Here is a 27,621-nt window from a genome sequence, read left to right on the forward strand (position 1 = left end):
TGAAAATTAATCGAGATATTTAATACAGTGCAATCCATAGTAGTTTCTTAATTAAAATAATTGTGTGCATGTATCTGAATGGGTTATCAATTATCACAAAAAAGCAATAAACATTGTAGTGCTGTGTAGAAAAATGTACAACAGAACTTGAAACCTTCCCTACTTCCAAGAGGGTGTGGATCAACTGCAGATCATTCTCAGCAATTAAAATGGGCACAGTGACTACGTCGTTGCAGTGACAGACACAGGGCTGGCACACAGCAGTCAAGGGATATAAATAGACCTGGCAAAGAACTAAAAACCTAAAGCATTCTTGCACCTAAAACACAATAAAGAAGCCAATGGGGGCTTACGACTTTTCCTGGTTTTTAAATGCCTTACAAGACTCCTAGACACACTTAAACTGACTTAAAATTACAGAGTGTTTTGCAGCTTATTTCAATTCAATATATGGCCCAAATTGAAGATGAAGATCCAGCAGTGGCAGGAGCACAGTCCCAAAGCTGAGTGTTTGATTTTGCAAATACCTTTTCTACAGAAATTCAACCGTATCGACAGCAGGCAATTCCCCTGCTCCCCCTTCTCTCCTCTGGGCAGACTTTTTTCCATGCTATGCAGAAAACAGCAATGCAGTTCCCACTGCTCTGGGTTAAATGAAAGATAAAAGACATTTTGCTTATGCTTTCTCCTCAACAAAACACATTTGCACCCAGAATAGGTAACCAAAGTCTTTTTTCCAGCCAGGGGCTGCTGTGGTTACATGGTTCCTGCCCAAGCTTCCAGCTCTTTCATGTCATCATCCTCTTCTTCCTCTTTCTTCTTGGCTGCAAAAGCACAAAAGAGAACAAGTGAGTGGGAATCCTGACAGAGCCCTCTGTGCCAGTGACAAACCAGTAAATGAAGCACCTAAGGCCAGCTGTCGACAAAAAATACATAAAATCTTTTTGTACTGAAGTAAAAAATGCTTTGCTGAAAGAGTCAGCATGGGCTAAACTTCCTGAGTGGAAAAAAACAACAGCTCCCACAGGAAGAAGGCAGTGGGCATGAAAGTTCAAGTGTAATATTTTCCCAACATTTCCAAGCCTCTTTCAGAGGGATGCAGCTTCTTACAGAAATTCATCTGATGTCTCCAGTATGAATCCAAATGAAAGTCCTTGTTCCATCACTGAGTACTGTGAATGCAAGAAATGAGGTGTTTGGGTCAGGTACAGAATGTGGAGGGGCTGGAGAGCCCTGGGAACATCCCACTCCCCTCTCCTGTGCTCCCTGGATGTGGATGGGAGGGAGCAGCCTGGACACTGCCCTCTCCTCCCTCCTGGTTGTTCCAGGGCAGAAAATGCTGCTCTTTGTTAGAACCTGACAAATTCACTTTCCATTAACACAGCAAAAAAGGTGTGAACCCACAAATAGCTGCAATAATTCCGGAAAATGTAAAAAAAAAAAAAAAAAAACCCAAAAAGTGAAACAATTCCTGGTCCAAGTGGTGTGTGTCATTCCAAAAGAAATGTTTACATCAGGAAAACTGAGCCAGCTCCAAGCTCCAGACCCCTCATCTGTACCAGGCTGGAATTTGGTTTTCTATGTGAAGCTCCTCCAGCCTCCATTAAACAAAACCAGCTTCTGCCTGAATTCCTCCTGACACCACCAAGAACAAAATTCCTCATTCAGGCTGATCTGATTAAAGCCAAAGTCCAGACTGCTCCTGAGAAGTGGAAAAGCAGGAAAGCTCGTGGTAATCTCCCCTTCAATGGATAAAAAGGAGGTAACAGAGTCAGCTCTTCCTCAAAAGACACATTATTATTCCCAAAAAGACAATTACACATGAACCTGAACCATTAGGGGCAGTATTCCCTTTGGAGGTCTGACCATGGTAATCACAAGCAAGCTTTTAATCCCAGTGTTAAGTCAGTTTTAAGTGAAAAAAAAATTAGGTTCAAAAAATAAACACAAAATCCCCACCCAACACCATCCCAGAATCCCAATTTTTTTTCAAGTGCCAGCCTTGGAGGCAGCTTTATTGAAGCAAAAAGTGCCACTTAAATACATTAATGGAATTCATGGAATTCTCATTTCCATCCAAAAGCAGCTTAGCATAAATCCTGTGAAACACTGAGCTTTATGCTTGCAGTTTTTACTACCAAACTTGTACACAATTTGTATTATTTTAGGGACTTTCCCTAAGTTTTAAGGTGTGTAGCTCCTTAAATAGATCCACAATTGCAACACCTCTTACTTGTGTGCAGCCACAAAATGCAAAGAGTAGATTTGGGTCCAGACATTGTGTTTTAAGACAATTTAGAGAACAAACCTCATTAAACCAGCCAGGCAATAAAAAGGCAATGCACTGGTTCATTTAATCTATTTCTCCTGAATTTGATAAAGTCTCAGATTTCAGATACTCTGCTAGAACTCCCTCCCCTCTCATCAACTCTGGTCAGCAGTTCTGCCTGGTAAAACACAACCAGGAACACACAAAATCAGTGGTGGCAGAATAAGGAACACACAAAATCAGTGGTGGCAGAATAAAACCAGAGGAACACACAGAGTCAATGGTGTCAGAATAAAACCAGAGGAACACACAAAGTCAGTGGTGTCAGAATAAGGAACACACAAAATCAGTGGTGTCAGAATAAGGAACACACAAAATCAGTGGTGTCAGAATAAGGAACACACAAAGTCAGTGGTGTCAGAATAAGGAACACACAAAATCAGTGGTGGCAGAATAAGGAACACACAAAATCAGTGGTGGCAGAATAAGGAACACACAGAGTCAGTGGTGTCAGAATAAAACCAGAGGAACACACAAAGTCGGTGGTGCCAGAATAAGACCAGAGGAACACCAGGAGCAGTGGCACAAAGCAGAACCTGCTCAGGCAGTGCTGCTGCTTCCCACACCCATCCAAGCAGGATAATTACAGATACACTGACCAACTGGCATTATTTGCATCCACTGCTTTTTTGGAGTTTTTTTCCTGTTCCAAGTAAGGACATGGAACAGAGCTGCAAAGTCTGTAAGTTATTCATCACAGTCAGGCAGATTCAGCAAAATGGGCTTGTAAAAGCTTTATATCCCATTAGTGCTGCCAGAGGTGTCCCAGCTCAGCTGAATTCCATGGGGAATGTTCATGCAAGAGGCACCAGTTCAGATTTAAGAGCAGCTTTGAACCCTCTGTGTAAATACACTTCTTGTTCATCCTCCAGGGAAAATCCTCACATCACCTAAAATTCCCTGGGTATGTGTGCTCTAGGACTGGGATGACCCTGACTTTGGGGCTGCCTGGTTTGGGTACTGCAGAGGAGCCCCCAGCCTTACCAAAGAGGGGACCCCAAAGAAAGATCCCCCAAAGGCCAGAAAAGCAGGGATCAAATTAAAACCCAAAGGAAACATGGATCCATGGGGAAATGTGAACCTGCCTGGGACTGGAATGACCCTGGAGGTCTTTTCCAACTGCAATGATTTTATGAGTTAATTCACACTGCCCTCCCTTTTACCACCTCAGGGTGTCTTGTCAAGATTTTTTCCTTGTTGGCCCAGCAGTACCTGGAAAAAGGCTCCTTCTCCCACACCTCCACTGCACCCTGAGCATCATCCAGAGTACCTGGAAAAGCTGGAGCAGAAAACAGCTGCTCCTGTGACAGAGAGTGATTTTTGTGCTGCTTCTGAAAGGCAGGTGCCCCTCACAGAGAAATGGCAATCACTGGGTGTGATTTGGGATTCAGAAAGCAATTCCAAGCAAAATGTCTGTGCTGCCTGCAGCCAGATCTCCCAAATGCAAGGAGCAGGCAGATGAATAAGCACACTTTTAATGATGCAGGATGTTGCAGTAAAGGTTGATCCATACCTGGCTTGGAGGGTATTGATATTGAGGGCACATTTGGTAGTGGTACTGTCTCCGGACCACTGATTTCCAGCAAGTTTTTGTCTAGTTCTTCTTGTTCTAGTTCCTCTAGCTCTGCCATGAGTTCATCCTAGGATTTCAAGGAGAAAAAAGAAGGAACTTTAAGTTATATTTATGAGCAATCAGATATAGCTGATCATATTATTAAAGAAAATAGCACAAATGCACAGGGTCAGAGCAAAGTGAGGAGATGAGGAGTCTGATTCTGATGGGATTCCTGTACTTCATCTCTTGGAGGGAAAGCAGAGAAGGGAAGGAGAAATCCAAGTCCAAATATTCCCAGGTCAGGTCATCCAGACCATTCTGAGCATAAAGTCCAGGTTACAGCCAGAAACAACTGCAAGAGAGATTTCAGAGCCCAGTCCTGCAGCCAGGCACACACAACGTGCAGATTTCCAGAGAAAGATCCTGGGGACACAAAATTCCTGCAGGCATTTCAAAGCCTTCACAAGAAGATGTGGTGCTCAGGGTTGGTGATGGGGCTGGCAGTGCTGGGCCAGTAGTTGGACTCCCTGATCTTCCCAACCCAGAGGATTCCATCACTCACTGGTACAAAGAGAAGCAAATTAAAAGCCATACCTCATCAAATTCCTCCCCAAATCCTACTGGCTTGGAGATGGCTGTAGAGATCTCATCTGCCAGCTCTTGCTGTTCTGCAATATCCTGCATTAATTCATCTACTTTATCAATGTCCCTGGAAAAGAAAGGAAAGAATTCAGTATCAGCAGGCACCTGCCCAATCAACACTGCATTTCCTGCCTTCTGTAGAAATGCCCCACCACGGTGACATTTCCAAGGCCCTTTCCCAAAATACACTTTGCATGCAAGTCTGGGTTTTATCCCCCTGGTTTCAACACAATTAGAGATGTATTTTTAACTCTTCCTGCAAGCTTAGCTCCCAGCAGTTATACAGACACCAGGGAGAGCTGCTGTTCTGCACCACTGATATTAATAATAATTTGCTCTCTTCCCTGATTCAGCATTATTACATCCACAATATTTGCTTGTGGAGCAAGCACACCATTCCCATAATGCACTTTTACCTTTAATTATTGCTACATGCACCAACTCCACTGAAGAAAAACAAATTTTAAGACCCCCCCTTGAGGCTTAAAATTCTTGCTGTTACATGATGGATCTGTAACTGCTGCAGGCTCCCATTTTCTTTAGACCACACTGGTGCTACCCAGCTTTTGGATAAATATAGAAAATAAAACAGCAGTAAACTGAGGAAGCATCATATTTGTGTGTTTTGTCCAATTTCAGTTTTAAGTGAGAGCCTTTCACAAGGTATTGCTGCTCCAGCTCCACCTTTGGTTTGGAACAGCAGATCTGACAAATGCCAAACGACAGATCCCGTGGGAAGATGCAGGAGGGAGTGACTTACATGTTGTCATGAGCAGCTTTCATGGCCTTAGCAGCAAACCCCATGTTCTTGAGCACTTCAGTGTTGGTGTTGGCATTCTCCAGGGCTTCCCTCTGGAATTCAATTGTTGATAACGTGCCATCTATCTGTGCCAGCTGCTTCTCATACCTCTTCTTGCGCTTCAGGGCCTGCAGGGCAGCTGCACAGCAAAGGACAGGGTGGCACTGGTGAGCTGTGTGCCCACTCACACTTTGCACCAAGTGCCACTCGGCACAGGGAGATATTTAGCATGTTCTGCTGTTTGCTGCCTACAGAGATCACCTGTGCTGCCCAACCCTTGATTTGCCATCCTTCAGGGGTGGCTGCTGCCCTGTGGCTGTCACCTGTCCCTGCAGGATGCCAGCCCAGACTCACTCCTGACACACCACAGTAAGGTTAGGGCTGAGTCTTTTGTCCCTGGGTGTGTGTGGCAGCCATCTTGACATCTTCAGTGTCATGCTTTTGATAAGCTACAAGAAAGTAAAATTTGGTGGGTGATTGGTTGATGATTCATCATCATGGTTTGTATTTTTGTTTGGTTTTTTGGGGGGGGTTAGTTCTGGGGTTAATTCAATGTTTGGTTGCTACAGCAAACAGAAAGCTTCAATATCCAGGCTCATCCACCAAAACCAGCCTTGTTCACCCTCACCCCATCACAGGAAGGCAGCACTGCTGGTGCAGCTCCTGCCAGGTGAGATCTTTGTGCTGCTGCAGATCCCCCCCTCCTGCTGAACCCCTGTTCAAATCCAAGCAGAAATGTCCCCTCAGCTTTGCACTTACATGTGAAATACACATCCTACAATGTTGGTATTTCTGCATGTTCTGTGTTACTCCTCCTAGAAGGTGTTTACCCAACAGCCTGAGCTGGGAGAAGCCTCACTGAAGGTGGTTTGAGCAATTTGCTGTTGTGGGCTGTGCAGGAGGAGCCCCCCCAGCACAGCTCCCACCCCTGGCACCAGTGTGGGAGGACTGCTCCAACTCCAACCTGCTCCACCCGCCCAGGGAGCAGCCAGCAGGTGCCAACAGCCCACAGGCAGCTCTTCCCAAGGCACCTGGGCAGAAACCATGGCCATGGCCATTCCTGAGACAGACAGGTGTGAAAAACACGTTCACACTCTTGGAAAAATTTAAGAAGTTTAACAAAGAACTTTAAAAAAGTTTAAAGAAGTTTAATAGGAGATAAAGATTATAAAGCAAAGATTATTAGAGTCAGGTGTGTCTTGCACTCAGCTAAGAGCACATTTGCTATTTTGGAAACACTCTTTATATCCTATTTGTACTGCATTAGTTTGTTACAGATTTATAAACAATTATGCATAGTAAACTTTCTTCAAATTAGTTTACATATTCCAAGAAGTGTTTAGTATGGTCCTTTTTCAGATTTGTTTCTTTGGAGCATGTGTATTCTTTGGCTGTGGTTTTAGTCTATTCTTATTATAACTTTTATTTTGGGCTTTGGTCCATATTGTCTTTAGATGGTGAGTGTTGATAGTTGGTATATCTGTAGTAGGTGTCTTCTTCATATGTTTATTGGATGTTATCTTATCTAAGTAGGTATTTTAACATAAGCATACTTTTATCAGCTATTTCACTACTATGTCTAAGCTTAGTTATCAACATCAATAAAAATGATATCTTTATAGCAAAGTTACTTTAACACCACACATATAAAATCCATTTTAATACTTGTGAAAAGCCAATATTCTAATATGTATGTATAACCCAGGGAACACCAACTACCTTTACACAGAGCTGTACAAGATGAGCTCAATGCCACAGCCCTGGCAGTGCCCAAGGCCAGGCTGGGCAGGGCTCAGAGCAACAAACACCTGGGGGCACAGGGAGTTTGGCACAAGCACAGCCTCCCTGCATGGCACTGCCCTGCCCTCCCTGCATGGCACTGCCCTGTCCCCCCTGCATGGCACTGCCCTGTCCCCCCTGCACGGCACTGCCCTGCTCTCCCTGCATGGCACTGCCCTGCTCTCCCTGCATGGCACTGCCCTGCTCTCCCTGCATGGCACTGCCCTGTCCCCCCTGCATGGCACTGCCCTGCCCCCCCTGCATGGCACTGCCCTGCTCTCCCTGCATGGCACTGCCCTGCTCTCCCTGCATGGCACTGCCCTGTCCCCCCTGCATGGCACTGCCCTGCTCTCCCTGCATGGCACTGCCCTGCTCTCCCTGCATGGCACTGCCCTGCTCTCCCTGCATGGCACTGCCCTGCTCTCCCTGCATGGCACTGCCCTGCTCTCCCTGCATGGCACTGCCCTGTCCCCCCTGCATGGCACTGCCCTGCTCTCCCTTCATGGCACTGCCCTGTCCCCCTGCATGGCACTGCCCTGCTCTCCCTGCATGGCACTGCCCTGCTCTCCCTGCATGGCACTGCCCTGTCCCCCCTGCATGGCACTGCCCTGCTCTCCCTGCATGGCACTGCCCTGCTCTCCCTGCATGGCACTGCCCTGCTCTCCCTGCATGGCACTGCCCTGCCCTCTCCAGGACAGCCCTGCTCATACAATACCCTGACCCTTACCTGGGCCCCAACTGCTGCTCCAGCAGCCTCAGCCACACACAATCTTCATTTCTTCAGTGCTCTGATCTCTCAGAGTCTCACAGCAGAAACCACTTCATGTCACACACGACTGGCTCTGCTAAAAACCAGGCTTGGCCCTCCCAAATCTCAGTCACACACACCAGGAATGGTGGCAAATAAAAGCTTTAAATCTTTGCATCTCTGAGAGAGATGCTTTCCTGCTTTCAGAGCAGGAAACAAGGAGCAGGAAATCCTGACATGTAAGAGCTTCCCTTATCTCCCCTTGCAGAGGGCTGCTAACTCAGAGATGTGATGAATAATTTTATAAATTGGCTGCTGATGGAGCCCACAGGCACCCCAGGTGAGATGCTGACAGTCCTGCAAGGTAAAGTCCCAAACAGAGCTCCAGCTCTGTAACTGGTTATGAATATGCTGTATTTGGTTCATTTCAAATTAACTAATGTGCTAGAGAACAAAAAAAGCACTTTTTTATGGGAAGGCCCAGCTAAGGATGCCAAGCACACAAAGCAGGATTGTTGCTGTCGAGGCAGTCACGACACAAAGCGGAGACTACAAGCAGTCTTAGTTGGCAACTTTTTATTATTGAATATGGTTGACTTTTATACACTTTCTAATTGTTTATGCTTCTTCTATCTTTACTATTAGCTACAATAAGTCAACATAATACTGTTACTGAGAAGTTATAGTAACTTCAACTAACTTTCTAAAAATGCTTCATCTAGCTGCAAAATTCTCTTATCTTTCTTCTCTCAGTCTCTTTAGTTACAGCCTTAGAAAGAGCTCCTTATCAGCTTCTTCTTACTTGTCAACTTCTTCTCGCTCCTTTAGCTAACAAGCCTACTGTTAGCCCTTTCCACACAGCATTATTTAGGAGAAGCCAGTACACACAGCTCAACTGCTGCAAGAGAAGCCAAGGACCCAAACCAAACCACTCACAAACAGTGAGTACAACACAATCAGTGCCTCTGCACTGCCTCTCTCTCCAGTGGCCAGTGAATCTGCCCAGTTTTGAGCCAGTCCAACATTTATGGGTGTGACAGGACTGAGAACAGGGGGTTTGCAAAGGCCAATGTTTGATCTGCAGAATGAGGCACAACACAAACATCCCAAACGTTCCAGCTTTGGGCCAGATCATCAAGTGATGAGCAACACATTGCTGGGATATTTAGGCTGCTTCATTCTGCACTAATGGTTTCATTAAGGATATAGGAAGTTTTCTTACTCAGAAAGATTAAAAACTTGTTAATAGCTGTGTTTGTATAGTGACAGATGCTGGGGAAATGCCCCACAACAAGGGGATGTGAAATTTTGTGCCTCATAGAGAATTACCAGCAAACCCAGAGATTTTAAAGCATTATATAACATTATACAAAGCCAAGTGCCACAATTTCTGTAGAGCTCTCCACTCCAGCTTCCTCTGAGAACAACTGGAGTTTGTCTGCATTTATGCAGTGTTTAAAAGCAGCTGCTCAGACACAAACACTGCAGCATCACTGTGAGTGATCACAGGATCTTATCAGGATCACAAGTTCTTATCAGGATTGTTGGGAAACCCTGTCCCTCCCATTCCCACCCACACCTCTTGTGCACCAGAACTGCCCTAAACTGCACATGGATTTGTGGTATTTTCTGTTTGCCACCCCTTCAGACCAAGGAAAATTCTTATTTTCTCCTCCCTAAGGCCAAAGATCAGGAACCTACTGAAATCTTATTAATTGCCAGAGGTAACATGTTTCTGTCAAGTTTTTATTAAAGTCAAAGCTATAAAAACTAGATCAGAAATAACTAAAAGTCTTGGAACCCTGGTTGCTGAGAATTTCAGACTTTCTGTGCTGACAGGCACTGACCTTCAAGAGAACACTGCATTTGACCTGAAACCATAGAGAAAATTTCCAAAATTAAATAATAGAACTAAGATTATGAGTGGGTAGCTTGAATAGAAATGTGTAATATCACATAGTCGAAAAATTAAAAGTTTCAAGTTTTAGAATATAGTAATATATATAAAACAAGACAGAAGTTTTAGGGCAGAGCCTAGTCCTTCTTTACCTTCTTCTTCACCTTTTCCTGCATAAATTTGAGTAGTATTATATAATTAAATTTTAAAAAATCCACATTGCAAGCCACAAATAATTAGTTATTAAGTTAAAAATAAAATTATTTTAAGTGCCATTTCTTAAATAAAGTTTATTCTTAAAAGACCTTCTAGAGAGAGACATACCTCTCCATTTTGAACTTAAAATTAAGCACTACAAAACTCACTATTTATAAGACTATAACATAAATAAGAACTAAGAAATATCTAAGTCCAAACAAAAAATACATTTAATCCCAACCTTAACCAAAAAAAACCAACCAAACAAGCCATTAAATAAGCACCAGAGACAGTGGGGTACAAATGTCCTGTAGCATTTTTAACTTATTAGAATTAAGCACTACAAAACTCACTATTTATAAGACTATAATATAAATAAGAACTAAGAAATATCTAAGTCCAAACAAAAAATACATTTAATCCCAACCTTAACAAAAAAAAAAAAAAAAACCAAACAAGTGGGGTACAAATGTCCTGTAGCATTCTTAACTTATTCGAATTAAGCACTACAAAACTCACTATTTCAAAAAATACATTTAATCCCAACCTTAACAAAAAAACAACCAAACAAGCCATTAAATAAGCCCCAGAGACAGTGGGGTACAAATGGCCTAGCCCGGTGCCCATGCAAGAGCTGGGTGTGTCTGAATTGGGGGTGGGACAGGGCCTCCCTGTGCCCTCCTCCCAGGCTGCTATCACATCCCACAGCCACGGCAGAGGCTCTGCTCAGCACCCACACCCCAAACGATGCCTTTACTGCTGCCAAGGCAGTAATTAGAGGCAGAAATGCAGTTTACAGCCAGCTTGAATTGCTGTGGAGCTGCTTCAGCAGGACCTGTAACCATACAGGAGGTTAAGAACATTCATCCCTGGCCAGCCAGAGTGCACTGATGCCCCAGAACGTGGTGTACAGATCACCCAGCAGAGTGTTCTAGAAACAGCTGATCCCAGCTGTCCAGCAGTGGGACACACTCCTTATCTGCACCCAAAAGCCATGCAGGGTTTCCAGGGCCAGCCTCTCCCAGCAGCTCCTGCACAGGGCCTGAGATGCAGAGTCCAGCTGGGCTGAACTCCCCTGGAATATCCTGGGACATAAAAACCAGCACCATGGAGCATCCAAAACCTTACTCTGCTAACACCCAACAACACTTGCTTTTACAAAACACAGGAGTAAAAGGTTTGTTCATCACTATAGAGCAGACTGCAATGATAATTTTATACTCTGGGTTCCCTAAAAAGCTCTTCTGCCACAGCGCAAAGGCTGAACTCACTCTGGAATATCCCCCTGACATAAAACCAGGACCATGAGGACCATGGAGTACACAAAACCTTACTCTGCTAACACCCAACAACACTTGCTTTTACAAAATACAGGAGTAAAAGGTTTGTTCATCACTATAAAGCAAGCTGCAATGATAATTTCATACCTTGGGTTCCCCAAAAAGCTCTTCTGCCACAGCTCAAAGGCTGAACTCACTCTGGAATATCCCCCTGACATAAAAACCAGGACCATGGAGCATCCAAAACCTTACTCTGCTAACACCCAACAATGCTGCTTTGACAAAATCCAGGAGTAAAAGGTTTGTTCATCACTATAAAGCAGACTGCAATGACAAAAAGCAGACTGCAATGATAATTTTATACTCTGGGCTCCCCAAAAAGACTCCCAACAGCTCTTTTTGTGCCACAGCTCAGTGGCTGAACTCACTCTGGAATATCCCCCTGACATAAAAACCAGCTGCTGTAGGAGGGGATTTAACAGCCCTCAATGCCAGCAAAAACATCTGATCATTCCATGGGCAGTTTTCACGAGACCAGAACAAGAACCTGCCAATAAAGAAGGTTTTCCACACCTTCTCCTTACCAGGCACACTGGTGGTTTAACTTGTAAGTCCAATGTGCAGCATGAATCACAAGCACTTAAAAGATCCTCTAAAAAAGCCAATCAGCAGATAACAAACTGTACTTTATCTGAATTGTAATAAACCTTTCAGAGAATACATATGACTGAGGGAAATGCAGTTAGATATATTTGTATATAATTATTATTATAATTGAATTAAAGGTAATCTATTTAATACTACCTGGGTGACTTCTGCCATCCATGAGTAGGCTCCAAATGCCCTTTCCCATGTGACATTTTGATATATTAATTGTCTTTATTATCAGCTGTGACAGGCATGTTGGAAGCAATTTTTATTCACAAAGATTAAAATGATTGCCCCACAGAGCCCTGAGCAGTTAAAATGGGATATCAAGAGTTTCTTGTCTCTTTTTCATTGGCAAAAGAATGTAAAATTTCTCTGTGTTAATGAGCATCAGAGTGTGATCTCTGCAGGTCCTTTTTACAGAGAAATTCTCACATAGAAAACACCACATCCAAGAGAGGAATAAAACTGCAGCTGAGTCCAGTCAGATCTGGGCTGGCTGCTTCAATTTCTTCAATGTAAAACCTGCCTAAAACTACACTCAAAGAACATTTTTCAAGCTTTTTAACACTTAAAAACCTATTCCTTCCTCTGCTTTTTGGTTTGGGGTTTTTTGGAAGATGGTTTGTCCTTGATTGTTGGCTGGTTGAGTTTTTTTATTTCCAGTCTTTGATTGAACTCTAAAATACTATTTTAATTGTCTATTTATTTGAATTTCTGTGATAAATACTATTTTAATTGTCTGTTTATTTGAATTTCTGTGGTAAATACTATTTTAATTGTCTGTTTATTTGAATTTCTGTGGTAAATACTGTTTTGTCTATTTATTTGAATTTCTGTGGCAAATACTATTTTAATTGTCTATTTTTTTTAATTTCTGTGGCAAATACTATTTTAATTGTCTATTTTTTTAATTTCTGTGGCAAATACTATTTTAATTGTCTATTTTTTTAATTTCTGTGGCAAATACTATTTTAATTGTCTATTTATTTGAATTTCTGTAGTAAATACTATTATAATTGTCTATTTATTTGAATTTCTGTGGTAAATACTGTTTTGTCTATTTATTTGAATTTCTGTGGCAAATACTATTTTAATTGTCTATTTTTTTAATTTCTGTGGCAAATACTATTTTAATTATATATTTATTTGAATTTCTGTGGTAAATACTATTTTAATTATCTATTTATTTGAATTTCTGTGGTAAATACTATTTTAATTGTCTATTTATTTGAATTTCTGTAGTAAATACTATTTTAATTGTCTATTTATTTGAATTTCTGTAGTATCCCCCCCTGCTAGAAATTCCAGCAGAAGTTCTGCACCTCCTGTTTGACCATGGTGATTGCCAAGACTCCAGGGTTTCACTGGGATGTCACCATGGCAGGTGACACCAGTGAGCAGCAGAACTCTGTCACTGTTTCCAGTCACTCCTCCTGACTGAAGAACAGCCAGGAATGCAAAGAGCAGAGTCACTCAGCCACTCTCCTCCTCTGTTAGCAGATCAGTCAGAAAAACAGGACTGCTCACCCAGATAATTTCATTTTGTCCTCCAGAAATGCTATCTGTAAGAATTTGATGTATTTTGAATTATTTTAACCCGTGTATAGGCAAATTATTAATATTAAATGAACTGTTCTAAGTCTGATGATTTTCTTTGCAATATTTACAGCAGTTTGTTAGTCAAATGAGGCAAATATTCGCTGTGATAAACAGCTTGCAGGATAATAAAAATAGAATTTTACAACATGGGAATGCATTCAGAGAGGGAAAACTGACTATGAATGTCAGTGGTTTTGTTAAAAATCAACAGCCCTCCTGCAAATAAATATTCCTTACACACTGGCAGGACAGGCAGTGTTCCTGGGATATTTATGTACGCAGCAAAGCTGTGGAATTAATGCTTTTAAATATCATTAGTGGAAAAGAGAAGATCAGCAGATAAAAACCTGGAAGATCAAGGCTTTCTTACATAATTGGAACTTCAAGTTTTGCTGGCAAAAACACATTTCAGCTTGAGAGGAGCAAAGAGCACTGGGAATAGAACTGAGGAAAAGCACTGAATTCAAGGATACATCTGAAACAAGTTTCACTGAATTCAAAAATACACCTCACCAAGTTTCACTGAATTCAAGAAAACACCTGGCCAAGTTTCACTGAATTTAAGAATATAACTGACCAAGTTTCACTGAATTCAGGAATACACCTGGCCAAGTTTCACTGAATTTAAGAATACACCTGGCCAAGTTTCACTGAATTCAGGAACACACCTGGCCAAGTTTCATTGAATTCAAGAATACACCTGACCAAGTTTCACTGAATTCAAAAATACACCTGACCAAGTTCCACTGAATTCAAGAATATAACTGACCAAGTTTCACTGAATTCAAAAATATACCTGAAACAAGTTTCACTGAATTCAAGAATACACCTGACCAACATTCACAGAATTCAAAAATACACCTGACCAAGTTTCACTGAATTCAGGAATACACCTGAAACAAGTTTCACTGAATTTAAGAATACACCTGACCAAGTTTCACTAAATTTAAGAATACACCTGACCAATTTTCATTGAATTCAAGAATATAACTGACCAAGTTTCACTGAATTCAAGAATACACCTGAAACAAGTTTCACTGAATTCAAGAATACACCTGAAACAAGTTTCACTGAATTTAAGAATACACCTGGCCAACTTTCACTGAATTCAAGAATACACCCAACCAAGGTGAAGTGTTGATGATGCCACAGGATTTGTCCCCACACAGTGCAGGTGTTTCCTTCCTCTGTAAAACCCTCCCAAAACTCACAGTGACACCTAAAATAGGGGTGTAAATTTTTGTCTAAAATAGAGAGAGAGGCTTCTCCTCCAGGGGTAGACACTACAATTAATAGCTCTGATTATTCCAACTGAGGGGAAAAACAACTTCATCTCACAGCTAATTCTTGCATTCTCTCTGGCAGAAATGGCAGCAGCCGAGATGCCAGGGCCCAGGGACAGCAGCAATTTGAATATGGCATGAGAGAGCTCCAGAGCAGCCTCAGGAAATGATGTGCACCAAATGTCAGCCACACCAAAATCATAAAGAGTGCAGGAGCTGCAGAGGAACTGCCCAAACTGGGGTGCCTTGGCCCCTCAAGCTGCAAACCCAGGCACTAAATAGGATTGAGATAATCAACTTAATAGTGGAAGAGCATTTTGCACATTACTCTGTGCATCCATCTGGAATTTGCTCTGCAGAAAGCAGCAGCTTTATTTTTGCTGCTTCTGAAAATCCCATTCCATCTTCCTGGCACTCGCCTGGGCAGCAAATTTCATCAGGAACAACATCCTGGCTGTCCTTGGAATGGGATAAACACGGAATTGCCTGCAGTGAGGAGCTTTATCCTGGGCAGCAGCTGCTCATCTCTCACTGCTGAGGTCCAGCAAACTGCCTACAGATCTCAAAAAAACCCTAAAAAGAGAATTTAGAGCCATTGACAAGTTATCCCCCAATAACAGATAACTGTGTCTGTGAGCAGATAAAGACTGGTGACTACAGACTGATCAAACTCTGATTTTTGCCTCTGAATAAGAACCTTTGTGCAGATGGCTCCAGGAGCTGTTACACCAGGACTGCCCATGTTGGCTCCATACAGAGGCATCCAGGCCATAGCAAGGATGGCTCATCCCAGGTGAGTCTCAGAACACAAAATGTCAGAGCTCCAAACAGCCAGGTGTGATTTTAAAATCAAAAAAAAAAAAAAAAAAAAAAAAAAAAAAACTGGTGTGATTTTAAGCTCCAAAAACCTGGTGTGATTTTAAGGTCCAAACATCCAGGTGTGATTTTAAGCTCCAAAAACCTGGTGTGATTTTAAGGTCCAAACAGCCAGGTGTGATTTTAATGTCTAAACAGCCAGGTGTGATTTTAATGTCCAAACAGCCAGGTGTGATTTTAAAATCCAAAAACCTGGTGTGATTTTAAGCTCCAAAAACCTGGAATGATTTTAAGGTCCAAGCAGCCAGGTGTGATTTTAATGTCCAAGCAGCCAGGTGTGATTTTAAGCTCCAAGCAGCCAGGTGTGATTTTAAGCTCCAAAAACCTGGTGTGATTAGAAGCTCCAAGCAGCCAGGTGTGACTTTAAGCACTGTGGTGTCCAAGTGGGTGGGACACAGAGGTACCAAAGGATGGTTAGAAATGAATATTTATGATGCTGTGCACAGCAGCAGCTCCTTTCCTGAGAGCTCTGCTGTCTCAGGGATGTGTTCAGCTCTAAAGCCATGATCCACATGTGTCCCTGATGCCAGAGCCTGTCTCAGCAGTCTCCTGTGCTTTTCTTTTGGGAAATGTGCACTTTTAGCAGAGAATCATGGGCAGAGTTAAGGCTTGGTCCTTCCCTTATCTTTCTCTGCCTGTTTATTAAATTTCTAATAAAGTTTCCAAACCCTGCCCTCAAAGGAAGGCAACTATTCCCAGCTCAGAGATTGGGACTGATTAAACTACTTCAATAAAGCACCCAAACCAAGCAGAGAATACAAAGTTTTTGCCTTTTAAAATACAAGATTACAACTTCCTCTTGAGCAAAGCAGTGCCAGAACATTTAGTCTAGCGTGCAAGAGATGAAACAAAACAATAAACACTCCTGCTCTAAAAATCTATAAATGTACAGAAGAAAAAGCCCAAAGAGATAAAGAACAAAGCATTTGTAGAGCAGCAATCAGGGCTGTGATACAGCAACACCCAAACACAAGAGGAAGCAGCACCTTCACACCCCCCTGGCTCTGGCACAGCATCAGCTCAGCCCCTGCACTGCTGATGTTCCACACCCAGGGGTTCCTGCAGCCTTGCAAGTGTGAAAGCAACACTCCTCTGGTCAATAATCCTCTGTAAAATAATCTCCAGGCAAGTCTGGGACAGTTTTGTAAAAAAAAAAAAAAAAAAAAAAAAAAAAAGTAATTAAAAAAGGCATAAAAAAAAACAGTCAGAAAAAAAAGTCATTAAAAAAAAGAAAAAAGTCATCAAAAAAAAGTCATCAAGAAAAAAAGTCATCAGAAAAAAAAGTCATCAAAAAAAGTCATAAAAAAAAGTCATCAAGAAAAAAAGTAATCAGAAAAAAAAGTCATCAAAAAAAGTCATAAAAAAAAGTCATCAAGAAAGTCATCAAAAAAAAGTCATCAAAAAAAAAAGTCATCACAAAAAAAAGTCATCAAAAAAAAAAGTCAGTTTTGTCCAAAAAAAAAAAAAAAAAGGAAAAAAATGTAATAAAAAAAGGATCATCAAAAAAAAAAGTAATGGTCATCAAAAAAAGTAATAAAAAAGGAATCAAAAAAAAGTAATAAAAAAAGGAATCAAAAAAAAGTAATAAAAAAAGGAATCAAAAAAAGGTCATCAAAAAAAAAGTAATAAAAAAGGCCATCAAAAAAGTCCGTTTTGTCAAAAAAAATTTTTAAAAAAGGGAAAAAATGTCACAAAAAATCATTTTAAAAAAGTCATAAAAAAGGCCATCCAAAAAAAAATGTTTTGTCAAAAAAAAAAGGAAAAAAAATGTAATTTAAAAGGGTCATCAAAAAAAAAGTAATAAAAAAATGGTCATCAAAAAAATAAAAAAGGAATTAAAAAAAGGTCATCAAAAAAGTCAGTTTTGTCAAAAAACTTTTTAAAAAAAGGGAAAAAATGTCATCAAAAAAGAGTCATTAAAAAGGTAATAAAAAAACTCATCAAAAAAAATCATTTAAAAAAAGTCATAAAAAAGCGATCCAAAAAAAGTTTTGTCAAAAAAAAAGGGAAAAAATGTAATTAAAAAAAAGGTCATAAAAAAAAGTCATCAAACAAAAAAAAACAAACAGTTTTGTCCAAAAAAAAGGGAAAAATATGTAATAAAAAAATGATCATCAAAAAAAAAGGAAGAAAAAATGGTCATCAAAAAAAGTAATAAAAAAGGAATTTAAAAAAAGGTCATCAAAAAAAAAAAATAAAAAAAGGAATCAAAAAAAGGTCATCAAAAAAAGTAATAAAAAAGGTCATCAAAAAAGTCAATTTTGTCCAAAAAATTTTTTAAAAAAGGGAAAAAATGTCATCAAAAAAGGGTAATAAAAAAAGGTAATAAAGACTCATCAAAAAATCATTTTAAAAAAGTCATAAAAAAGGCGATCCAAAAAAAAGGAAAAAAATGTAATTAAAAAAAGGGTCATTAAAAAAAAAAGTAATAAAAAAATGGTCATTGAAAACAAAAAGTCATCACAAAAAAGTCATTAAAAAGTCACCAAAAAAAGGCCATCAAAAAAAGTCAGTTATGTCCAAAAAAAAAGAAAAAAAGGGAAAAAAAAAGGGTCATTAAAAAAAAGAGTAATAAAAAATAGTCATTAAAAAAATAATAAAAAAGGTCAGTTTTGTCCAAAAAAAAAGGAAAAAAAAGTCATCTAATGAGAAATCCCAGTTGCAGAGGCAGCTTTGTTCTGGAGGGACTCTCAGAAACTGCTTGAGCCAGAACCCCCCAGGCCTGAAGCTTCAAACCATTGCCTGAAATGGGATCCAGGCTCTGGAAGCAAAGCCTGCCCTGCATTTCCCAATTCCAGTTCTCACTCCTCAGGTCCTGCAGGTCTTGGATGATGGCAGGGGATTACAAAATTGAGGGATTTCCAAATGAAATTCTGTATTTTCTAAGGCTGCCTGAGTAAATTATTCTCTCTTACTCTTTCCAACTTTGCCAGTTAAAAAGCTGCACCTTCTTTGGTACACACATAAAATTCTGGTGTGAAATGAGGTAATTATTCAGTATTCAACCAAAGTTTGAACTTTTAGGATGAGAAATGTGTGTTCCTTAAGGTGTCCCTGAGATTCTCACAGCCTGCAAATACTCTTTATGGGTTTTCTCTTTTATTTTGTAGTTGCTGAAGGTACCTTGTTAAAAAGAATTCCAGTGAAAACTCAGAATCCCTGCCAGAAATGCATCAGGTTCAGCTCTTAAGTATCTCAAAATGCTGGTTTCTCACAGGAAAAGAAAACAAAAACCAAACAACCCAGTTCTCTAAGCTGACCAGTGTTTTTGTAATTAATTCACAAACTGAGAAGATCCTACCCTGAAGTGGCACATTTAAGACCTTTTCTTGCTGGGGAATTCAAAGAGTGGCTGCCTAGGAATCCATCAGGCATTTTCCAGCCTTGGACCATTATTATTAGAGCCTTGCCAAGTCTAAAAATTTCATTGATGCTGTCATAATATTTAGCATTTCTCTTAACAGCCTGACTTCCTCAGATGAGATATTTTGGAATGTGAAAAAGCACTTTTTTTGTGAATGCTGAGATTCCAACACTGACTGGGGAGGGGGAAGCCGAGAACACAAACCTTTAGAAAGCCAAAAGTTATAAAGCACATAAGACAAGCCATATTTATTTTTAAAAAATTTGTACTTCTTAACTCAACCTCCAAACACTCCAGAGGCAAAACACTGCAGTGCTTTGTTGAATTGCAGTTTGGAATGGCAATGCCCTGCTCTGAGGCTGGCATCAGCTCCAGAGGCAGGCTCAGCACTAAACTCAGCTCCTGCTGATGGGGCTGCCAGGGATGCAGTCCCAAAAAAGCCTTTCTGCCTCTCACTGTCCCCCAGGACAGGGCAGGGGCAGAGCCCACCATGGAGAGCCCCAAGGCACTTTCAGGAGGTAAAATCATCACCTTCCCTGGAGATGCAGTTCCAGGGAGCCCACAATGAAGTTTGCTTTCTATTCATTTGTTTTATTTTATAACCAACCAAAATCACCTCCAAATGTTTGAATACCACTGATTCCTGTCATTCTGCCATTTCTCTTTTCAGTTCCACAACATCTGAGCAACCTCTGTACACAGAATGCCTAAATCTGGATGAAATCCTGCCAGGCCATGAGGAGCACACACAGTGTGGATGTTTGGTGACACTTTCACCCCACCACTGCACATCCCAGGAAATGACACTGATCACATCCCAGAGATGTCATACTGGTTATTTGGACACCTCCAAACTTCAGGGGGTTTTCTGTTTGAGCTGTAGATGCAAATTACTACTAACATGCTTAATAGTTAAAAAGTTAGAATTTATCAAAGAGCAGTTCAAAAAATTCAAAACATACAGTGCCTTTTGTAAGTGTTTTGAGGGGCTAATTTCCTTCTTTTGTTTTCCAACAATGAAATAAGACAATTTATACAGTGAAATAAGAAGCTTAGAATAAGCCAGAATAAGTAACATGTGTGAAAATAAATTATTATTAATGTCTAAAGTATTGTACTATCACCAAATTCACTGCCACCAGTCAAGAGCTGCAAGACAACAGCTGCCCACAGAATTATCCTGTAACTGTGTTAGCTCCTAGAAACTGCTAATTAACAAAGCTTCATCTCAACACTGAACCAGGGGAAGGCACAGCAGAGTTTTTCCAACTGGGCTTCCACGTGGAAGGACATCATGGACACAACTGTTGCTGCCTTGGCCACAGCCTGGCACTGAGCTCTTCTGGGTGTCACCACTGCTGGGCCACTGTGGCCACCCCAGTGCCCTTGGGAGTGGCCACAAGGAAGGTTCCATGGGACCACAGTGGTTTGGGTTAAAGGGGACTTGAAAGCTCACCCAGTGCCACCCCTGCCATGGCAGGGACACCTCCCACTGTCCCAGGCTGCTCCCAGCCCTGTCCAGCCTGGCCTTGGGCACTGCCAGGGATCCAGGGGCAGCCCCAGCTGCTCTGGGCACCTGTGCCAGGGCCTGACCACCCTCAGAGTGAGGAATTCCTTCCCAATGTCCCACTCTGGCAGTGGGAAACCATTCCTGGTTATCCTGTCCCTCCATCCCTTGTCCTCAGTCCCTCTCCAGCTCTCCTGGAGCCCCTTTAGGCCCTGGAAGGGGCTCTGGGCTCTCCTCACCTGTCCAGGTGAGCACCCCCAGCTCCAGCCCTTCCCTCAGGATCTGGATCCCTGCTCCAGACTCTGGGGGATGACTGAGAGCAGATCCAAGCTCCTGATCAGCAGCTCTGCTGCAGCCTTGGGCTGTCTCAGGGAGAGGCAAAACCCTGACAACATTGATGCCTGGCCTGTTCTGGATTCTCCAACTGCATCCTGTTTGTTTCACACACTTTGTGCCAGGAGTTCCAGTTTGTTGAACACCTGGCTGCAAACATGATGGGAAGTCAAGGGTGAGATTGCTCCAGCTTTTAGCTTGGCAAAAATCATCCATTTTTAAGCAGTGACAAGATTTTACTTAAAACCCCACTCACATCCACACTTTGCTGGCTGAAAAATTCAGGCCACAACCTGCTACCCAAAGTCTCTGGGACAAACATCACATACCCAAAAACCAGAAATGGCAATGTAATTTTGGGTTTTTGGGAGCAACAAGGGATTGACAGAGAGACCTGAATGATACAAAAGCAAAGCCCAACACATCCCAGTCGAGATAAACTCTCCACAACTCAGCACAAGTCTAAGTAAAAGAGGGTTAAACCAAATTGATGATTTGCATCATCTGCAAATTATAGGTTTTGAATTAGCCTAGGAGCAGGATTCAGTAATTAGGCCTGGAGTTTAATGAGATACTAGAATCCAACATCTAATACATTTGGAGAGAAAAAGTAATAAAGTCAGTAGCTGCAATCATGCCAAGTTTCCCTCCTGACAGGGTAGAGGAACAGAGGAAGGATGTATTGCATCAAATACAGTTACCAAATCATTTCAGAATCACAGGGTTTGGGGTTTTTTTATGGTACTTTTAAAAACAGTTTTTAGAAAGGTGTTTGTGAATCCCACCACTGCTCCCAAACTGTTTTAGACCTGAGTGTCTTGTCTCCAAAAACCCCTGCTAAACATAGGTAGGGTAAAATGCAAAGAAGATCTAATTAAAAAGAGCAATTATCACTTTTCCCAAGGCAGGTGGTGAATGCCTATCTCATTAACCTCGGGGGAAGATGAAGGACTCAGGCCTGCACTGCCATCAATACTCCTGCACTGAAGCCCTGGGTTATGGAGAAGCACCTGGAACTCAAACATCAATTTCCCATTAAACTGTGACTTAAAACACAGAGAGGGCAGGCTGAGGTGGGCTGGAAGTGCTGCAGGACTCCCTACACAGCACCTGATGCTTCAAGGAAACAAAACCAGGGTCCCATTTGATTCTGAGAGGAGAATCACTTCTGCTGGCAAGCAGGAGCTTTAAGGCACACTCCCAAACCTGTCAGAGGCCTCCCACACACTCCCAGCGTTTCACCCTCTGAATCCCTGCCTGTACCCAGAGCTGAGGAAGGGGATTCACTGCCAGCTTTGAAGCACCCAGCCCTGCACAGAACCATCCTGGCCCTCCTCAGTGCTGCCATGAGCTCAATAACAAACCCTGTGTCCCTCAGATGTTATCACAGGTACTGTGATAACAGAGCTGCCCTCTGAACCAGGACTGCTGCCAGGAGAGGCACAACTGCCCTCCCTCCTCCTTCCCATCAAATTCCTGCTTCCCTTTCCCAGCCAGCTCCAGCATTTGTGTGGTTAAGTGTGGAAAACAACTTTTCTCTCTTTTTTTTTTTGTGTAAGAGTTGGGTTTTGTCTGGCTCAGCAAGTTAATCCAAGTCATGGCCTGCCCACACAAACAGCAAGAGCAGCACAGAGGAACAGGCAGGGCCACTCCTGGAGCAGCCTCACTCAGCCAGTGCCAGCTCTGACACCAGGACCCTCCAGCTGCAGGGCAATCACATCAACACACTGATGGGACAGCTTAAAACAGGTAAAGGGATGCAAGCAGTTGATTTCCATTACAAACCATCACCTGAGACAGCACTGAGAGCCCCAGGTGGGCCCAAAGTCAGGAGTTCAGCCAAGCCCAAGCTCCTGGTTTGTGTGGTTTTGGTGCTGGGTGGAGAACAGGAGCGTTCTCTCTCCAGGAAAAGCCTGAATTATCCAGCAGGAATCTAGCAGTGGGTTTGCATCTATTTTGTGTACTTAGTGCTGGGGAAAAACCCAACACTATATTTATGTACAGTGAAAGAACAACTGACATCAGGAAAGAAAAACTGCTCACTAACAGAAACCTGAGCAGAGGGAAAATCCATGGAATGTCACTCTCCTGCTAAAGCCTGAATATATTTTGACACAAAATCGGCTTTTCACCCATTCTACTGTTTGTAGCCCTAGTGTTAACTAACAGACAGGTAAGATCAGTGGCAGGCAGGCAGAAAAATGCATCCACTCAGCCCAGATCTGCACCTGAGCGAGCTGCTTTTAACACTGGCACTCTAAAGCAGCCCTGAGCCTCTCTCCCTCCTGTAATCTTCACACGGAGACATGGCTCGAGCTTCGGGCTCCAGGAGAAACAGACTGTGGAACTGTTATACCCGAGGTAGGCAGAGCTCAAGGCATTAACCCTTTGGTGTCTGTGTGCCTGTGCTATTCCTCGGTGTCCCAGGGTGATGTTATGTTGTTTCCATCCCCATTTGTGTGCTCTGTTCATGCTGGATATCATGTTCTGTGCCTTCAACACTGGCTCTCAAGAGCGAGAGTTTTGGTTTGGTTTCTTATCAGCCACTCCCCCATGGCTGGTGGGACACACAGACAGGGCAGTACACGGTGCTGCTTTTGTTTTTTGCTTTGCTTCTGCTTTGCTCTTGCTTTGGCTCCTGCTCATTAGTTAGTTTAGCTGAGCAGTCCGAATTCTCCTGGACTGTTTTTCCTTTCCCTTTTTTGGAACCACTCAAACCTGCTCCAGACTGGGACCTGGCAAACACTGAGAGTTTGCACCTTGTGGCTGCAGCAGCTGCCCCAGCACAGGAGGGACTGAGAACAGAGCAACCACCCCCAGAGAGACTTTCTGAATTTGTCATCTTTGTCAGAGCAGTGACAGAGTGGTGTCACCCAGTATTGTTCATTTTGTGTGCTGGGGGTGCTGTGCCTGTTAAATAAACAGGTTCTTTCCACTTCTCTCCGAGGAATCCTTCCCAAACCGGTTGTGGGCAGGGGCTGTGTGGGTTTGCTTTCTGGAGGGGCCCCTTTGGAGGCTTTCTCCCAAATTTGCCCTAAACCAGGACACTGGCAGCTCAGTTTTGCATGATCAGCCACAGGAACAGAAACACCAGAGCAGCAGAGATTAGGATCAGCTTCAACTCCCCTGAAACTGAACCCAGAACCGTTGGAGTAGATGGAGCAGCTTAGTTTGTATCACGAGGTTGGAGCGCTGAGAAAACATCCCAGATGAAACAAACAACGGCACGGACAAACTGGAGCGGAATAAAAGGAGGCAGCAGCAGCAGCACGGGGCTCCCAGGGCATCAGGCTCACAACTGCACTCTGCTTTTGTTAGAGCAAAGTTGATTTTCAGGGCAGATGTAAAACGAGTGAGATCCTGGCTGAGCAGTGTTCAAATTAGTCAGCATTGCTGCGGCTGTGAGGAATTCATTGAGTAAATCACTACTCGTGAGGTAGAGCTGGAGTGTGGGAGGGTTTCTCAGAGGGGTGGGGACAACCAGAACGCTGTTTTCAAAAGCTTGAACGTTTCCATGAGAACACAAAGCACAAGCACAGCCCAAGTTCCTCCCAGAAGAGGGAAGAGTAACTTGCCTGTTTTCAAACAACCCTTCCAATGATGATTAATCGTGAGAGTTTTTCATCCCATGGACAAAACACGGCAAGCACATTCAAGCCATCACTGCTGCTCTCCCCAGCACACTCAGAACTTTTCATACAAGATTAAAGCCTCCCATGCCAAGAAAAAACACAGACTGAGGAAATTTATACTGCAAAGTTCCTTATTATAACCTCAGAATGTCCTGAGTTGTTTGGTTACACAGCCTGGATACCCTAAATACAGATTACAAAAAATACCCACGGGAAACAATTTCATAAATTAACAAAACCCTGCATGTGCTTGGGGCGGGCACAGGAAGCAGAAGCCTCTAAATTTCTTAGATTAAGCTTTCCTTAGACTCCAGAAGTGCTGCAGGAATGAGTGAATGAGCCTTTGGAAAGCGGCTCGCTTGGCACCTGAACAATCACCCAGTGTGCTGGGGAGCTGAGAATGTTTTCTTTTGTTTCCTCAAGTGTTTCAGACACCCGCCTTTCCTCTGGGACAACAAAAACGCCATTCCAGGTTTTCCCAAGGTGATTTAAGCTTCCAGGTAAACTCCCTGCCCCATTCTTTCACCTTCTTTTGGCTGTCCCACAGCAGCTTCCAGGGCCACCAGGCAGGAGTGCCCAGCTGAGATCACAAATGTGCAGCATCCACGGGAGATCCCTCCAGGAACAGCAGGGATTCCACAGTGAAGTGATCAAATCTTGGAAACTAAGCCTAAGGATTCTCCAAATTTAATTTTTTAAAAGTTGATCCAACACTTCAAATAATCTCTAGCTAATTATCTTTCGTTCAATTTTACTTGAAAGCATTTTAACTATATCAAAGTATTTATATTAAAATGACAGACTTTCACATATAAAACCGATATATTTTTATATTCGGGTAAAATATGGATTTAAGTGACTTTGCATCAAAATCGCATAGATAATGGATTATAAACCAAGCTAAGGTCAGAGAAAACCCAGTATCTGGATATCAAAAAATGCAATTTGTAGAACTCAGAAAAACTGAGTGTGTCCTGAGGGGAATTCAGTTCCCAGCAAGGCACAGACAATCAGCTGCCTTAACTCCCAGCCCAGTAAGAACAGTTGGCCTCTCAGTTCCAGAAATGGAAAAAGAGTGGTTTCCTTTTCCAGCAGAAACCCATCCCTGCCCTTCTCCTATTCACAGCTCTTTAATTACTCCTCAGGCTCCTGTGCTGCTGCAAGCCCTCAATTAGTGTGAGCCAGAACCCCGCCGTGAATGGGCAGGTTTTCCTCCTTCCTCCACCTCCAAGGAAATTTAATCCCTCCCTGGCCAGGTTCTGAAGGGCAGCAGACAGAGAGATGCCTTTACAGGAGAGAGACAAAGCTCAACAGAAAGTTTAGCAGTTCAAAGGCCAGTGTGACCCAGAAGATGAAGAAGCTGCAGGGACACATTTTAGTTCTCATTCTGAGCTCACTGCCACAAAAACCACAGCCCAGGCTCACTTCTTAGAATTGCTGCAATGTATTTGATTTAGAACTGAGTTGGTTAAGCCTGAAGTCAGGCTCTGCTGAGGTCTCTGATAATCCCTGAGCTCTCATGAGCCAGCTCCATCCACGTCACCCACACACAAGGAAGTTCTGGAGTCTGCAAGGAGCTAAAAGTGCTGACGGAAGGAGTGACATGAAACTCCTGAGGGTAATTACTGCCAATGAACCCTTGCCAGACCTGTGTTTGCAGCTCCCTGTGCCACAGGCAGAGCCACTCCTGCTCCTGCACAGAGAAGGCAACAACATCCACACAGAAATCAGGATGTGTTTTCCTGGAAACTTTTACTGACCAAGCTAAAACAAGGAAGAAGTTTGCTTTCAGAGCACTGGAATATGTAACGTGACAACTGCCTTATCTCCAGACTCATCAAGCACTGCCTGGAAAACACAGCCAGACCTGTCTGGGGAAGTCAAATTCCACCTGGGAAATAGCAATTCCATTAATTAACTTAAGAGTGTGTGTGGAAGAGCCTCTTGGAGGGGGCTGAGCAGTGGGAATAAATGCCAGAACAAACACTGCTTCCAAAAGAATGAATATTTGTGAGAACACAAAACAAAGCACAAGCATAACCCAAGTTATTCCCAGAAGAGGAAATATTAACTATTAAATCTATGTTTATTTTCATCAGCTCTTACCTAAAGTTCTGAGCGTGTTGGGGAGAGCAGGAGCTGCAGCCTGAACGTGTGTGCTGGTTGTTGTCTGTGGGATATTAACTTACCTATTTTATAGAAACCCTTTTAATGCTGGCTAATTTTCTCCCTGGAAATTCTTCATCCCAACAACAAAAAACAACCAACACAAACATTCAGGCTGTAACTCCTGCCCTCCCTAGCACGCTCAGAACTTTTGGTAAGACTTTCACTTTTGATGAAAATAAACATAGATAGTAAAGACTCTTGTGGGTTGGAATTAAAACCACCGGCAGGGCAAATCAAGAGCTGATGGCGGGGTGCTGCCCGGCTTTTCCCTTTCCTTTTCAGGGATATTTCCCTGAGCTCTCCCCACGGTGAGGGGCAGGAATACCACGGAGGAGCGGGCACTATCGCGACATGGGAGTCACGAGAGAGTGACGGGACCGCCACACGGGGCAGCCGCAGGGAAGGGAAGGGAAGGGAAGGGAAGGGAAGGGAAGGGAAGGGAAGGGGACGTGTCCTCCCCTCAGAGTGAGGAAACCCGGCTGGGGCGGGAACCGCGCCGGGAGGGCGGTACGGCCGCGGAGAGGTGGGATAATGCCAGTAAGTACAAAATAAAGGTACTACGGTATAAAAATAAAGGCTCCGGGTGTAAAATACAGCAGCACAGCCGCGTCTGCGCTGGCCAAGGCCCTCCCGACCTGTTGCCCGGGTTCGGCGCGGCCCGGCCCGGCCCCCCCCGCTCACCGCGCTTGTTTTTGGTGCCGTGCTTGCGGGCGGCCGCCAGCTCCTGCTCGATCTTCTTTTCGAGGAACTCCTGCTTCTTGCTCAGCATCTCCTCCGTGTCGCGGAGCCGCTGGATCGCCTCCTGCGGGGACGGGCCCTTCCCGCCGCCCTTCCCGCCGGCGCCCGTCCCGAACAGCTTCCCCAGGAGCCCCGACATGGCTGCGCGGGGCCGGGCCGAGGCCGTGCAGCTGCGGTGCCCGCTCCCCTCGCTCCGCTCCCCGCACACACCGACCCGAGGCCCGACGCCGCCGCCGCTGCCG

At 43.2% G+C, this 27,621-nt stretch overlaps 1 protein-coding gene across 1 annotated transcript; it reads right to left on the bottom strand.

Moving 5' to 3' along the window:
* On the bottom strand, positions 1 to 27,621 carry CHMP4B (charged multivesicular body protein 4B). The gene is made up of 5 exons (XM_036395624.2): positions 27,323 to 27,621; positions 5,287 to 5,464; positions 4,479 to 4,593; positions 3,843 to 3,969; positions 1 to 824 (listed from the first exon to the last, which is right to left on the bottom strand). The coding sequence occupies exons 1-5, from the start codon at positions 27,516 to 27,518 to the stop codon at positions 757 to 759; spliced, it is 684 nt and encodes a 227-aa protein (XP_036251517.1). The 5' UTR covers positions 27,519 to 27,621; the 3' UTR covers positions 1 to 756.

This window comes from Molothrus ater, chromosome 17, assembly GCF_012460135.2.
Source record: "Molothrus ater isolate BHLD 08-10-18 breed brown headed cowbird chromosome 17, BPBGC_Mater_1.1, whole genome shotgun sequence".
In the NCBI taxonomy this organism is placed as follows: Eukaryota; Metazoa; Chordata; class Aves; order Passeriformes; family Icteridae; genus Molothrus; species Molothrus ater.